At 44.8% G+C, this 12,981-nt stretch overlaps 1 gene segment (V, D, J or C); it reads left to right on the forward strand.

Moving 5' to 3' along the window:
* Window positions 1-349: 349 nt before the first annotated feature.
* On the forward strand, window positions 350-4,318 carry LOC102150577 (T cell receptor beta variable 5-5-like). The segment is given in 4 exon segments: window positions 350-468; window positions 586-647; window positions 1,403-1,479; window positions 4,010-4,318. Coding segments are annotated over 4 exon segments (279 nt in total).
* The last annotated feature ends 8,663 nt before the right edge of the window (window positions 4,319-12,981 follow it).

The raw sequence follows: 12,981 nt of genomic DNA on the forward strand, positions 1-12,981 counted from the left end.
AGCTGTGCAGTGGTTAAGAGTCTCTCTGAAGTTGTAAGGGGAAGTGAAGGGTGTGGAACTGGGAATGGGCAGCCTGCACGCCCCAGGCAGAGACAAGTAGAGGAGCACCTGCTACAAAGGAAAAGCAAAGGAGCTGTGGGGATGGGCATGATGCCTCAAACCGGTCTAGCCTAGACCAGCCCAGTCCAGCCCCATGTGTCATGGAAGAAGCTTTGCAGGACAAAGCAGGGTTTCCTGGATCAGCTGAATCAGGGACCTGGCAAGGGAGGCCAAGCTCATGATAAGCAACAGAGACAATGACAGCAGAGCCGTGACATCACTTCCTAACCTCCAATCAGAGAAGGGATGCCCAACACTTCATCTCTTAGGGGACCAGAACTCTGAGCAGGGAGACCTGTGCAGTTGTGCCCCACCCTGCCATGGGCTCCAGACTCCTGTGCTGTGTGGCCGTTTGTCTCCTGGGATCAGGTAAGTCCTTGGTACAGACGGGACATCTCCATTGTAAGCCTGACAGCGCCTGAATCCAAGGCACCATCGGGCTCCCTCCTGTGTTGCTGATCCAGCCCCTATCTTCTTCGCTCACAGGCCCAGTGGATTCTGGAGTCTCCCAAACACCAAGACACCTGATTAAAGCAAAAGGACAGCAGGTGACACTGAGATGTTCCCCTATCTCTGGGCACAACAGTGTATTTTGGTACCAACAGCCACTGGGCCAGGGCCCCCAGTTCCTCATTCAGTATCACAATGGAAGAGAGAATGAAAAAGGGAACATTCTAGATTGATTCTCCGGGCAACAGTTTGGTGACTATAGCTCTGAGCTAAACGTGGGCGTCCTGCAGCTGAAGGACTTGGCCCTGTATCTCTGTCCCAGCAGCGCAGCACAGCCCTGCAAAGTCACCAGCGTTCTGTGCACAAACCTCCCTGCCCCAGCGTGGAGCAACAGAGCTGACAGATCTGTGAGGACCTCGGGGCTGTAGCGGGAGAGGAGAATGAGTTAGGGCCCTGGAAAGTGCAGCCCCGGGCTCTTCTGACACTCAGGGACATGGGACAACAGAGGATCTGTTCAGAGGATTGTGCTACATCAGTAGGTTCACTCCAACACCACCTTCCTCGCCTTTCCCTTTATGCTACAGGGTATGGGGAGGGTTTGTAGTTTACAGCTGACACCCTCTTTTTTTGGGGGTAGATATTTTTGGGGATCAAAATTCTTCGATAAATGTGTAGTCTAGAATATAGAAGCACAGGGAGTTGCTTTATATAATTTAGGGAGAAGAAACAGATTTTGAGAATGTCTAGGATAGAAAATATAATTAAAAATGGTTGAAAATATATAGAGCTACTGGATTATCAAAAAAAAAAAAAATACTGTGCTATTTCTAACATGATCACTTCGTTGCCCAAGCTCCCAAAGTCTTCGATACCCAGGAAACATAAAGCAACGCCTCACAGCACCTGGCATCACCCAGCGGCCGCTCCCAGGTGAGGACATCATGACCCAGATGCTGTGATGATGGTGTGAGAACCCTGGAGCTGATTCTGACGCCTTCCTTCTTGACCTCTCGCCTCAGGCTTTCCTCCTGGGGCACAGTGAAGTACCTCTCAAAACATAGATGTGGGCATGCCTTCCCTGATTATAAGCAGGCAGAGGCTCTCCAACTTCTCCAAGATGAATTCTGCTTCCCTGGAATAGCTTTCTAACCCTTCACCCCCAGATTCCGTTACCTTCAGAGCATCGCTTCTGGGCAGTCTCAGCTCACTCCATGACGAAAGAGTTCTCCGCCACATTTCCTACAACACCAATGCCTTTTAAATCCTCTACAACTGCTCTTGCTGTTCCCATGGCCTCGATGGCTCTTCCCTTCACCCCCCAAATGGCCAGACACCATTGATCTTTCAAGGACTGGCTCAGTTGTGCCTTCCTCTTTGCTTCTCACCCTGACATTCCACAGCGTTATCCTGTTGATTAGTCTGCTCAGGCTGCCGTAACAAAACACTGCAGGCTGCGTGGCTTAAGCAATGGAGATTCATTTTCTCACAGTTTGGAGGCTAGAAGTCCAAGATGAAGGGGCTAGCGTTGGTTTCTGGTGAAACCTCTACTCCTGGTTTGCAGACAGTCTCCTTCTGGCTGTGTGGAACGAATAAATTAATCCCCACTTATATGGAGCCATGGAGTATTGTTATTCAACAGTTTCCCTTCACAATTATCTCCTCTTACCTGAAATATAATGGGTAGTCATTGCAGATAGTCTTGGAAAGCCAAGACTTTCCATACATTTCTGCATGTTCTGTTAGCCAGGACTGATGACCAGTCCTGTAAAGGACCCTAATTGTAAAGAGCTGGAATATGCTGATATTCTTTTGGGACAGAGAATATTGTGCTACAGTAATCTTCATCCGGTCCCATGGTCCTGTAAAGAATTTTCCATCAACAGCCACGATCACATCTTTAGAGACATCTCTTGCCATCATCAGGGCATTTCTCAGAAATGAACCTGAAAAACTGTTCAAGAAAAGTTGTTGTGTTTGCTAATAAAGCCTTGACATCCTTACCAATGAAAGGATAATTGTGTGTGTGTGTATGTGTGTGTTTATGAATGCATGTGTGTTTTCTTGGGAAGATACACAAAATGGAAATAGTTTCCCTCTGGGTGGAATTTATTAAGAGTCATCAGGTCACCGAGCAGAACTCATAGGTTCTTCTTGGGAGTGATAGTAAATTTCAGGTCCAACTGGGTCGACCTTAACTATGGCTAGAAGGCTATTTGTTTCAAGATTTTATAAATTCAGAAATAAATATGTAGAATATATGAACCCTCTTTACAAAATGCACTATATAAAATTTGGTAATAACTTATTACACAATGTGGAAATACATGGATCTGCTTAATCGGGAGGCTTTCTGGAATACAGTGTTTCCAGGCTGGATCCACCTGAGATCATCAGACTGTTTAGTTTTGTGTCTTGTATGATTTGGGCTTGTTTCCTTCACTGTAGCATACTAATTGCAATGGGGCAGCAATTAATTCCTTCTTCATCTAAATGTTGGTTCAGACAATCTTTTCCTCCACAGGCTGAGTATGGACTTGAAGATGAGCCCTAAAGCAGCCAGCCTGGGAGAGCAGTAGAATGGGTGTGGGGTGGGGTACAGTGGGAGGGCCACAGGGGTGGGGAGTGGGGGGAATTTCTGTTCTTGATGCAGACAGAGGGAGAAATCCACCAGACTGTGGACCTTCAGCCATGAGGAGACACTGTGGACTCACAGTCCTAACTGCAAGGCACCCTGGGAAGGTTGAGAGTGGCCCAGGAGGGGCCAGTTAAGGGAATTCTTGGTCATGCCTGCATCAGGCAGGGGGTTTGAGTTCACTGGGTTCACTGGTCCTGGGACACGTTGAGCTAACAGGCTCCTCACTGCCCAGGGAAGTGGAGACCTGCCTTGAACCTCAGTGAGCACCAAGCGGGCTGTCTCCTGAAGCCTGCACAGGATGTGGAGGGCGAAGGGGTTGGGGCAGCAAGTTCTGGGTAACTGGTGTCAGGCAGGGGCAGGCAGAGGGAAATCAGGCATGTTGTGGGCTATAGGGGTGGCGATCTGTTCACACCCACTCATTGTTGAGGGGCTGTGCAGGACAGGAATGACACATAGAGTAGTCAACCCTGAGTTCTGCTGAGGGCAACAGTGGACTGGGAGGGGTTTTCTGAGAGAGAAACAGCAGAACAATGACATCAAGCAGGGATGTCATAGGCAAATGCTCCTATCCGGAAAAGGGGTGGTTCAGACCACTAAACCCCACCCCTGAGCTAGGAGATGTCTTGGGTTCCTGATGCTGCCATGGGCTACAGGCTCCTCTGTTATGTTGCTCTTTGTCTCCTGGGAGCAGGTAAGTCCTAGGCACAGGGTGAAAGCTTCTGCTGTGGGTTTGCCATGCCTGAAATAGGAGCCTGCCAATGATGGCTGCAGCGGGAGGCTGTCCCTGTGCTCGGCTCTCAGCTTCTTTCTGTCTCCTCCCAACAGGCCCAGTGGATTCTGGAGTCATCCAAACCCCAAGACACGTGGTCAAAGCAAAAAGACAGCAAGTGATGCTGAAATGTTCCCCTATTTCTGAGCATGACACTGTATCTTGGTACCAACAGGCTCTGGGCCAGGGCCCCAAGTTCCTCATTCAGTATTACAATGGGGAGGTGAGAGAAAAAGGAGATATCCCAGATCGATTCTCAGGGCAGCAGTTCGGTAACCGAAGCTCTGAGCTGAACCTGACCATCCTGGAGCTGACGGACTCTGCCCTGTATCTCTGTGCCAGTGGCTTGGCACAGCGCTGCAGGGGCAGCAGCCAACAGCACAAAAACATTCCTGCCCTAGCTCAGGAAGTGATTGCGAGGGTGGCAGCTGCCAGCCAGACAGGCTCGGTCCCTCATATATCAGACAGGCCTTCCACTCACACTCCTCCTGGTGCTTATATGTGCTGTGTTTTGTGCTCACAGAAATCATGCAAAATAAATGTTATTTTCCTTGTTTACATATGTGAGGGGAAGTAACGTTCCAGGGTCCCATATTTTATAACTGGCAGAGGAAAGACTCAAACTGAAGGCTTTTCCTCAACCCCTGTGTTCGCCCAACCCCTAGACCCGTCCCCTCCTCTGGCTTCCTGTTTCTAGGTCCGGATTAGCAGGTCTGGGAAGGTCCTGAATCCTATGTGATTATCATGATCTTTTTCGTGACAGCTTCAAAGACTATGGCTTCAGGGCAAAGAACAACCATCTATCCTTCATTGTGAGAAAAAAGAAAGACACCATTTCTGCACTGTAGTTGCAGCATGGACCTCAGTCATGTGTTATCTTTCACGGGGGCTGTGTGAGTAGGGAGGTTTCCAGATCTGCCTTCCCAGCTGTACAGCAGAGGAATGGGATATTTGCAAGGAACAGCCCATCTTCCTGTACATGAGACAATTACCATGAGAGAAAGGAACACAAATAATCATTATTTATTCCCTAGCTTCTTTTACTGGACAAACATTTTGGGTCCCTTACTTTGTGCAAGGTATTGTATCACATAAAATAGAAAATGAAAATATGCTGCTTGCCTTTTGAGTTTTAAGGTCTGCATTATTAAATGTATAATATTTACCTTAAACATTTGACTGTTTCTATGGAAACCTCCTGTCACATGAGGGCAGGTCCATTACAGAAGTGCGAGCCCTGAGTATATTAATGCACAAACACAGTTCAGTTCTGCTCCAGGCAGAAGACTCAGAAAAAAAATCATTCTATCATTTATTGACAATTTACTATATCCTAAATAAGAGTCCCTTCGTGTTTAAAATTTCAATTAATGATCAGGAAAAAGCCTAAGAGGCAAAGGAAATTACTGTTCTCATTTTAAAGATGAGGGAATTTGCCCTTGAGTGGAATAACTTGACCAAGTCAAATAGCTCCGAGGATGAGGCAGAAGTGGGACTCAGACCCTGCTCTGTCTCCCTCTTAAGCCCCACGTTTATAACTCTGCACTAGAACGCATTTTCATAAAGAGACACACCTTCCTTCAAGATCAGGATGCTGTCCCCTATGTCCCTTTCAGACACACTGGCTCTAATGAAATCGTTGACACGGATCAGTTCACCAAGGAGAGAGTGTGCAGAGAAAGAGCCCTGACCAGGCGTCATGGACACCTGGCTCTGATGCCAATTCCAGCACCTGCTGCCAGTCAAGACCTGAGGCCAGTTTCTTGACATGTGAGGCTGAGATTTTTTATGAGATGAGACTAATAATACCTATCTGTATAAGTGAGTGTTCTCCAGAGAAATAAAACCTTTATATACATATATATATGTATATACATGTATGTATGTATTCTATTTATTATGAGGAATTAGCTCACACAATTGTGGAGGCTGATTAGTCCAAAATCTAAAAGCCAGGCTGGTGGTGCTGGAGACCCAGGGAGAGCCCATGCTTAAGTCTGAAGGCAAATAAGCAGGAAGAGCTGATGTTGCAGCTGAAGGCCACCATCTGGACAAGTCTCTCTTACCTGGGGGAGGATGGGTCTTTTCATTCTATTTATGTCTTCAGCTGATTGGGTGTGGCTCACCTATATTATGGAAGGCAATATGCTTTACTGATTAAAATGTTAATCTAATATTAAAACCTCCCTATTTAAATGTTCATCTTATTGAAAAACACCCTCTCAAGAACACCCAGAATGATGTTTAACCAAATATCTGTGCACTCAGTGGCCCAGTCAAGATGAGATGTTAAATTAGACATCATACCATCCTCCAGGGTTGTATAAAAATATAATAAGCATAAAGTAACTGGTACATAATAGGAATCTGGGTATCTTGATTCTTTTTATTCGTCTCTGACAGCCTCTCCCTCTATTTCTTATTTGAAAAGGCAGATGTGAGCACATTTTTCACAAAAACATTATAGTTGAAATCTTCATACATCACAGAAATGGAAATATTTATGCTGGTGATTCATTACACGAAATTTACTGGATCATGTAACATACATCTCTCCTCAGGCATTTTAAAATCATCTTTATTGACATATGAAGTATATACAATAAAAATTACACTTTCCATGAACATATCAATAATTTTTGAGCAATATGTATGTATATACTCACATAATACCCACCTCATGAAGATATAGAACATTTCTATAACCCATATTGTTCCCTCAGGCCCCTTTGCAATGGTCTCTAAATTGCTGACAACGAATGATATGATTTCTATCGCTATGGATTAGTTTTGCTCAGGCAGCTTTTTAGTGGAAATTTAAAATTTCTTCCCATTAGAACAATTCCTCTTTAATACACATCTAACTACTTAGGAGAGTTAGGTGTTCCTGGAAAGTGCTATGGACAAAGACATCCTTGAAACCCCGGGGGATGCCTGGTCCACAGTAGGGACAATTCCGTCTGGAAGTAGGCGGGTTGATAAAATGAGCATCAAAAGATCTTTCTAATTGGTTGAAGCTGCTTTCATGAAATTTGTTTACTCATTTTTTTCATTTTCTTCTCATTTACCCAATCATTCAAATCATTTTACAATGATATTTTGACAAAAACTTATCATCTACAAGGAAATTATTCTGAGTTCCCATCAGATACACACAGAGCCAGGCTTCATGCGTGAACGCTGTGTGCTGGGGCTGAGCAGACCACAGGCAGTAGGGACTTTATTGAGAGATCATTCCTTGTTGGGAGAAGGGATTCCTTTGCTTTGACCCCAAGTATCCATCCCGGGAAATACGAGTCTTGATCTGGAAAATGCTCCTTTCTGTTCTGGGCTTCACCGGGCACCAGTGTCCTGTGGTGTGTGTCCTTCTGTCTCTTGGATCAGAGAAATCCAAGGCACAGATCTGGAACCGACTCATGGACTAGCCAGGCCCCAGCTTCAAGGCTTTTTGTTGTGGTTCAACCTCAGGCTCCTCCTTTGGTTCTGATTTTAGTTTGTGTCCTTCTCTCCAAGGCTCCAGAGATGCGAGTCACCGACACCCCTGACATACGGTTCTGCTAAAGGGAAACCAGCATATGAGGAGGTGACCACAGATCCAATCCTGAGTACACTCCATGAACTCAGGATTGGTTACATAATTTCCAGAGCCCATGGTGAAAATGTTATTAAGAATTTGAATATCATGACTGCAGACTGTTGAGCCAATTACAGGGTCCTCCTAAGTGTGGCACTGTGTTCAACAAGATACAGTTTTTGAGCTCCATGATATTTGTGACTTAATACATGGCAGCCATTCTTCACAAGGTGATCTTCCCCATGGAGCACATGTCTCAGATAAAGAACAGAGCACTGTTCACTTACCCTGGAGTCGGCCACCTCCCCGCAGTCCCTCACACATCTGTACAACTTTGTGCCAGTAGGTCATCAGCAGTGCAGAGCAACCATCATTTTGCCACAGAGAAAGGTCAGTCACAGGGGTGAGGTTGATCTGCCTGCTGCTGTCTCACCCCAAACCTGGGAAGTAAGTGCTCTGGTATATACAAAGGTGCTGTAGCTACAGTTGGCAGGTGCCCCATCTGGCATGAATTGATGAGAAACAGAGCAAACAACTCCTCAAATGCTGATGAGCCTGCCCCTCTGGTCTGGCAACCAGACACCAGGAGAATCTTTGTAGGCAGAAGGACCTTAACGGGATGCTGGTCAGTAAGCAAAGTAGAAACAGATACTTGAAGCAGTATTTGGGACAACAGAGCCAGAAAGGGCGTCAGAAAGCCATAGGACCCTCCCTAAGATTCAAAACTACAGAAATAAGCAGATACATAAAACCACTATATTAAAAATTTTATCACAGGAATAAAAGCAAAGTTACAAATTGTTTTGCAAAAAGCTGAAGAACAACTTGTAAGGCTTGCGTTAATTCAGAGAAATGAATTCTTCCCATTCTAAGCTGTTCCTTGTACATTTATTTTTGATTGGACCTTCTGGGGGAAGGGGCGTGCCTTTGTGACAGGTGGCTCTGGGGCCCAGGCAGGGAGAGTGACATCTCAGAATGACTCCCAGGAGAGCCCTGTTCCCTATCATCAGCAGAGACCCAGAAGACCCCTCCATCTGCCCTGCTCCTGCCATGAGCGATGGCCTCCTGTGCTGGGTGGCCTTTTGTCTCCTGCAGGCAGGTGAGTCCTGGGCAGGGATTTTTCCTGAGTGAAAATGTCAAGGTCCCACTGCTAAGCCTTTCTGTCCTGTCTGCAGCATCAGATTTACCTCCTCTTCCACAGCTCCAGTGAATGCTGGTGTCACTCAGACCCCAAGATTCCAGATCCTGGGAAGAGGACAGAACACAACACTGAGATGTGCCCAGGATATGAACCACAACTCAATGTACTGGTATCGACAAGACCTGGGACATGGGCTGAGGCTGATCCGCTACTCAGCTGGTGCTGGTGTCACTGAAGAAGATGGTCCCGATGGTTACAGAGTTTCTAGAGCAAATACAAAGAACTTCTCCCTCACATTGGTGTCTGCTACCCCCTCCCAGACATCTGTGTACTTCTGTGCCAGCAGTTACTCCACAGCGCTGCACAGCTGACTCCTCTCTGCTCAAAAAGCCAGGGGGAGGCCCTGCAGCTTGGGTCTCAGCAGAGCGCTTTGCAGACTCCTAACACAAGGAGGAGTTGGAGACCCGAGTGGCCTGTGTGTGCAGTGTGAACCCTGGACTCTGCTGACGTCCATCTCCAGGGTGGTCTTAGCCAGGCCTGGCCCTGACCACAGGGTCTCTTGCAGACATGTCTCCCCCGTTGCTCTTTGTGTTTTCCTCTGTAGCTGCCCTGCCACCTGGGAAGGTGCTTCCCAAGCTCTGACTGCCCTAGTCATGAGTCTGAGTCTGACATCTCTAGGAGAGAATGTCATTGGTAAGTAGGTACATATAGACCTCTCTTCTCTCCCTGGGCACCTCATTCCTGTCTCTCTCTAAAGTCCTCCCCCAGCCCTGGCCCTCATGTGGTGTTTGCTCCAGCTCACCTTTCCCATCCAGGACAGTAAGCCCACAGGACCTGCCTGGTCTTTCCTCCCCCCACTTCCCATGGCCCCCCTTGCACAGCTCGCACCGCCTTCTCTATTCCAACCACCCTGCTAATCCCTCTTCTATGTCACATCCCTGCCCATCTCAGACTCTTCAAAGGCTATTTCCTCTGCACTGGACATGGACCCTTCCTCTTTGTAGTGGCTAACTCCTACTCACGCTCCCAGTCAACATCCCACTGGGTGGACGGACAGTTGTGGGTACTCCTGTTTCTCAGGTACATTGGGGTACAGTTGGGATGTCTCTGTTCTGGATTTTCCAGGTCTCAACTACAAACGTCTCCCCTATGACTGTGGATACCGTCTCCCTCCGATGCAGATGCAGGGCTCTGTGTCCTGCTTCTCTCTCCCTCGTGAGCTTCTCTGATGCTGGAGTTGCAGGGACCCCAGGATACCTGGTTAGTGTGAGGAGAGCAATGGAGACAGATGCAATCTCATCTCTAGAAACATCCCTGGATCCAGTTCTGTTGTACCCGAAGGCAAGCACTCTGGTCTCCCTTTGGGCTCCACAGTCTGAGAAATGTCTTTCACAGATGCATAGCTGATCAGCTCAGAGATCTGATGACAAACCAAAGTTAAATCCTCGGAGCAAAGGGAATACCCCTGCATTTGTGCAATGGCAGCAATGCTATAGAGATGCCTGATCCCTAAGTAGAGACCTGGCCCCAAAATAAGAAAGAGCAGAGAGGGCTGAAGAGCCCAAACACGTGTGAGATGATGGAAAGTCTACTTCTCAGGACAATCCTTCCCTCCGCTGACATCAATCAGTTCCCAGTAAGACATGTCTGATCACATTTTGCCAAAATCTTCTGAGTACCCAGGATATCACATGTCCTAGCATCTTGTCACAACGGGGTAAATAATTCAGATACCGGCCTCCTTCCTGCACCACAGTGACCACCCTCTGGAAACTTGTTCTGTTCAGCAAAGAGCTCTGACTTATCCTGACCTGGTCTAGCCTGGAAGGCTTAATTTACTACTAATGTAACTTCTTAAAATACTAAAATTGGAACATATGACTTCAAAGTAAAGTGTATTAATTTTACTTTGTAAACGTCAGCACTCAGTAGTAAACTGAGTACTTTTGTTCCCAGTAGTCTTAAACTGACCCATGGTGGAATAAATCTCTGATGCAAGGATTTGGGGTCCTAGTAGTTTTCACATTTCACTTCCCAGTTACTCAGAATATATGAGAGTAAGAGTGCCCTTGTGTTTGTGACGGTCTGCTATGAGTTTATAAAAGAACATTTAATGGTGGAACAAGCGTAGGAACCATTGTTTATGTAGGCTTTTTCATCAGTTTTGGAATTTCCAGTATAAAATATGGCATGTTCTTTAACCTTATTGAGTATAAGATCTACAAATATAATTCTGATATCTGGGATATTCCTTGAAGTTTGGGGTTGGGCAAAATGAAAGAAGAGGGGATGTCTGTAGACTTGGGAATTGATGCAATATAAATATAATATATAATCCCCTTGAAAGAATGGGAAGAAAAGGTCATGACAGCATAAACTTATGGGCTCTAATTTATGGAGCAAGTGAAATTAAATGGGAACAGAAAATCAGAATTGCCTTCTGGAACTAGCACTAGCGCTGCCCTGAGAGCATTTCCTGATACTGGAGACCTAAAGCCAGGAGTTCATTCCACAGCACAGAGTACAGCAGCTGGTTCTTGGGCTCATGCATTTGGGAGTTAGATTTGAGATGCTGCAAAAAGTAGGGATTCTTGAAATCCTGTACTCTTCATCTAGGCCTTGCAGGAATTCCACAGATTAACATTAAACAAATATCCTCCCACTATTAAGAATATTCAAACAAAAACCAATGAGGAAAAATGAGCAGAAGCAATAATCATTTGAAATCAACAGCTATAGCATTACAATGTATGAAAGTTTGAAAAATTATATTCAAATGAATACAAAAGGGATTTGAAACAAGAGCAAGGAGAAAAAGATTGTCAAAAACATCAACTAATTTTCATTGTATAATTCTTTCACCTCCTTGGTAAAATTTATTCCTAGATATTTTTTCTTTTTGTTGTGATAATAAATGGGATTGTATTCATGAGTTCTCTTTCTGTTAGTTCATTATTGGAGTATAATAGTACAATTGATTTTTGTAAGTTGATTTTGTTCCCTGCACCTGTAAGACATTATTGAAAAAAATAGATAACAACATAAAGAAATGGAAAGATATTCCATGCACCTGGATTGGGAGAATAAACATAGTTACAACGTCCATATTACCTAAAGTAATGTACAGATTCAATGCAATCCCAATCAGCATCCCAATAACATTCTTCACGGAAATAGAACAAAGAATCCTAAAATTCTCAGGGAGCAGCAGAAGATCCTGACTAGCTAAAGCAGTTCTGAGAAAAAAGAATAAAGTTGGAGGCATCACAATCCCTGATGTCAAAATATACCACAAACATATGGTGATCAAAACAGCACGGCACTGGCAGAAAAACAGACACACAGATCAGTGAAACAGAATGGAAAGCCCAGAAATAAAACCACACATCTACTGACAGCTAATCTTCAACAAAGGAGCAAAGAGCATACAAGGGAGAAAATAAAGTCTCTTCAATAAATAATGTTGGGAAAACTGGACAGCCACATGCGTAAGAATTAGAGTAGACCATTATCTTACACCATACACAAAAATTAACTCAAATTGCATTAAAGACTAGAAAGTAAGATGTGAAACCATAAAACTCCTGGAAGATAATATAGGCAGTATACTCTTTGACAACAGTCTTAACAGCATCCTTTCAAATACCATGTCCAACCAAGCAAGGGAAACAAAATAAAAAATAAACAAATGGGACTACATTAGACTAAAGAGCTTCTGCAAGGCAAAGGAAACCATGAAAAAACAAAAAGACAACCCAGCAACTAGGAGAAAATATTTGTGAAGCATATATCTGATAAGGGGTTAATATCCAAAATATATAAGGAACTCATATAAAACAACAACAATGAAAAAGACAAGTCCATCAAAAAATGGTCAGAGGATGTGAAAGGACATTTTTCCAAAGAAGATATGCAGATAGCCAACAGCACTTAAAAAGTTGTTCAACATTACTAGTAATTAGGGAAATGCAAATCAAAACTACAATGAGATGTCACCTTACACCAGTTAGAGTGGCTATAATTACCAAGTTAAAAACTAATGAATGCTGGAGAGGATGTGGAGAAACCGAAACCCTCATACACCACTGGTGGGAATACAAACTGGTTCAGCCACTATGGAAACAAGTTTGGAGATTTCTTAAAACATTAATAATGGAAATACCATATGACCCAGCTATTCCTCTACTGGGTATCCATCCAAAGAACTTAAAATCAATAATTCAAAGAGACTTATGCATCCCTATATTCATTGCAGCATTATTCACCATAGCCAAGAGGTGAAGCAACCCAAGTGCCCATCAACTGATGAATGG

The sequence above is a fragment of the Equus caballus genome, chromosome 4 (assembly GCF_041296265.1).
Source record: "Equus caballus isolate H_3958 breed thoroughbred chromosome 4, TB-T2T, whole genome shotgun sequence".
NCBI lineage: Eukaryota > Metazoa > Chordata > Mammalia > Perissodactyla > Equidae > Equus > Equus caballus.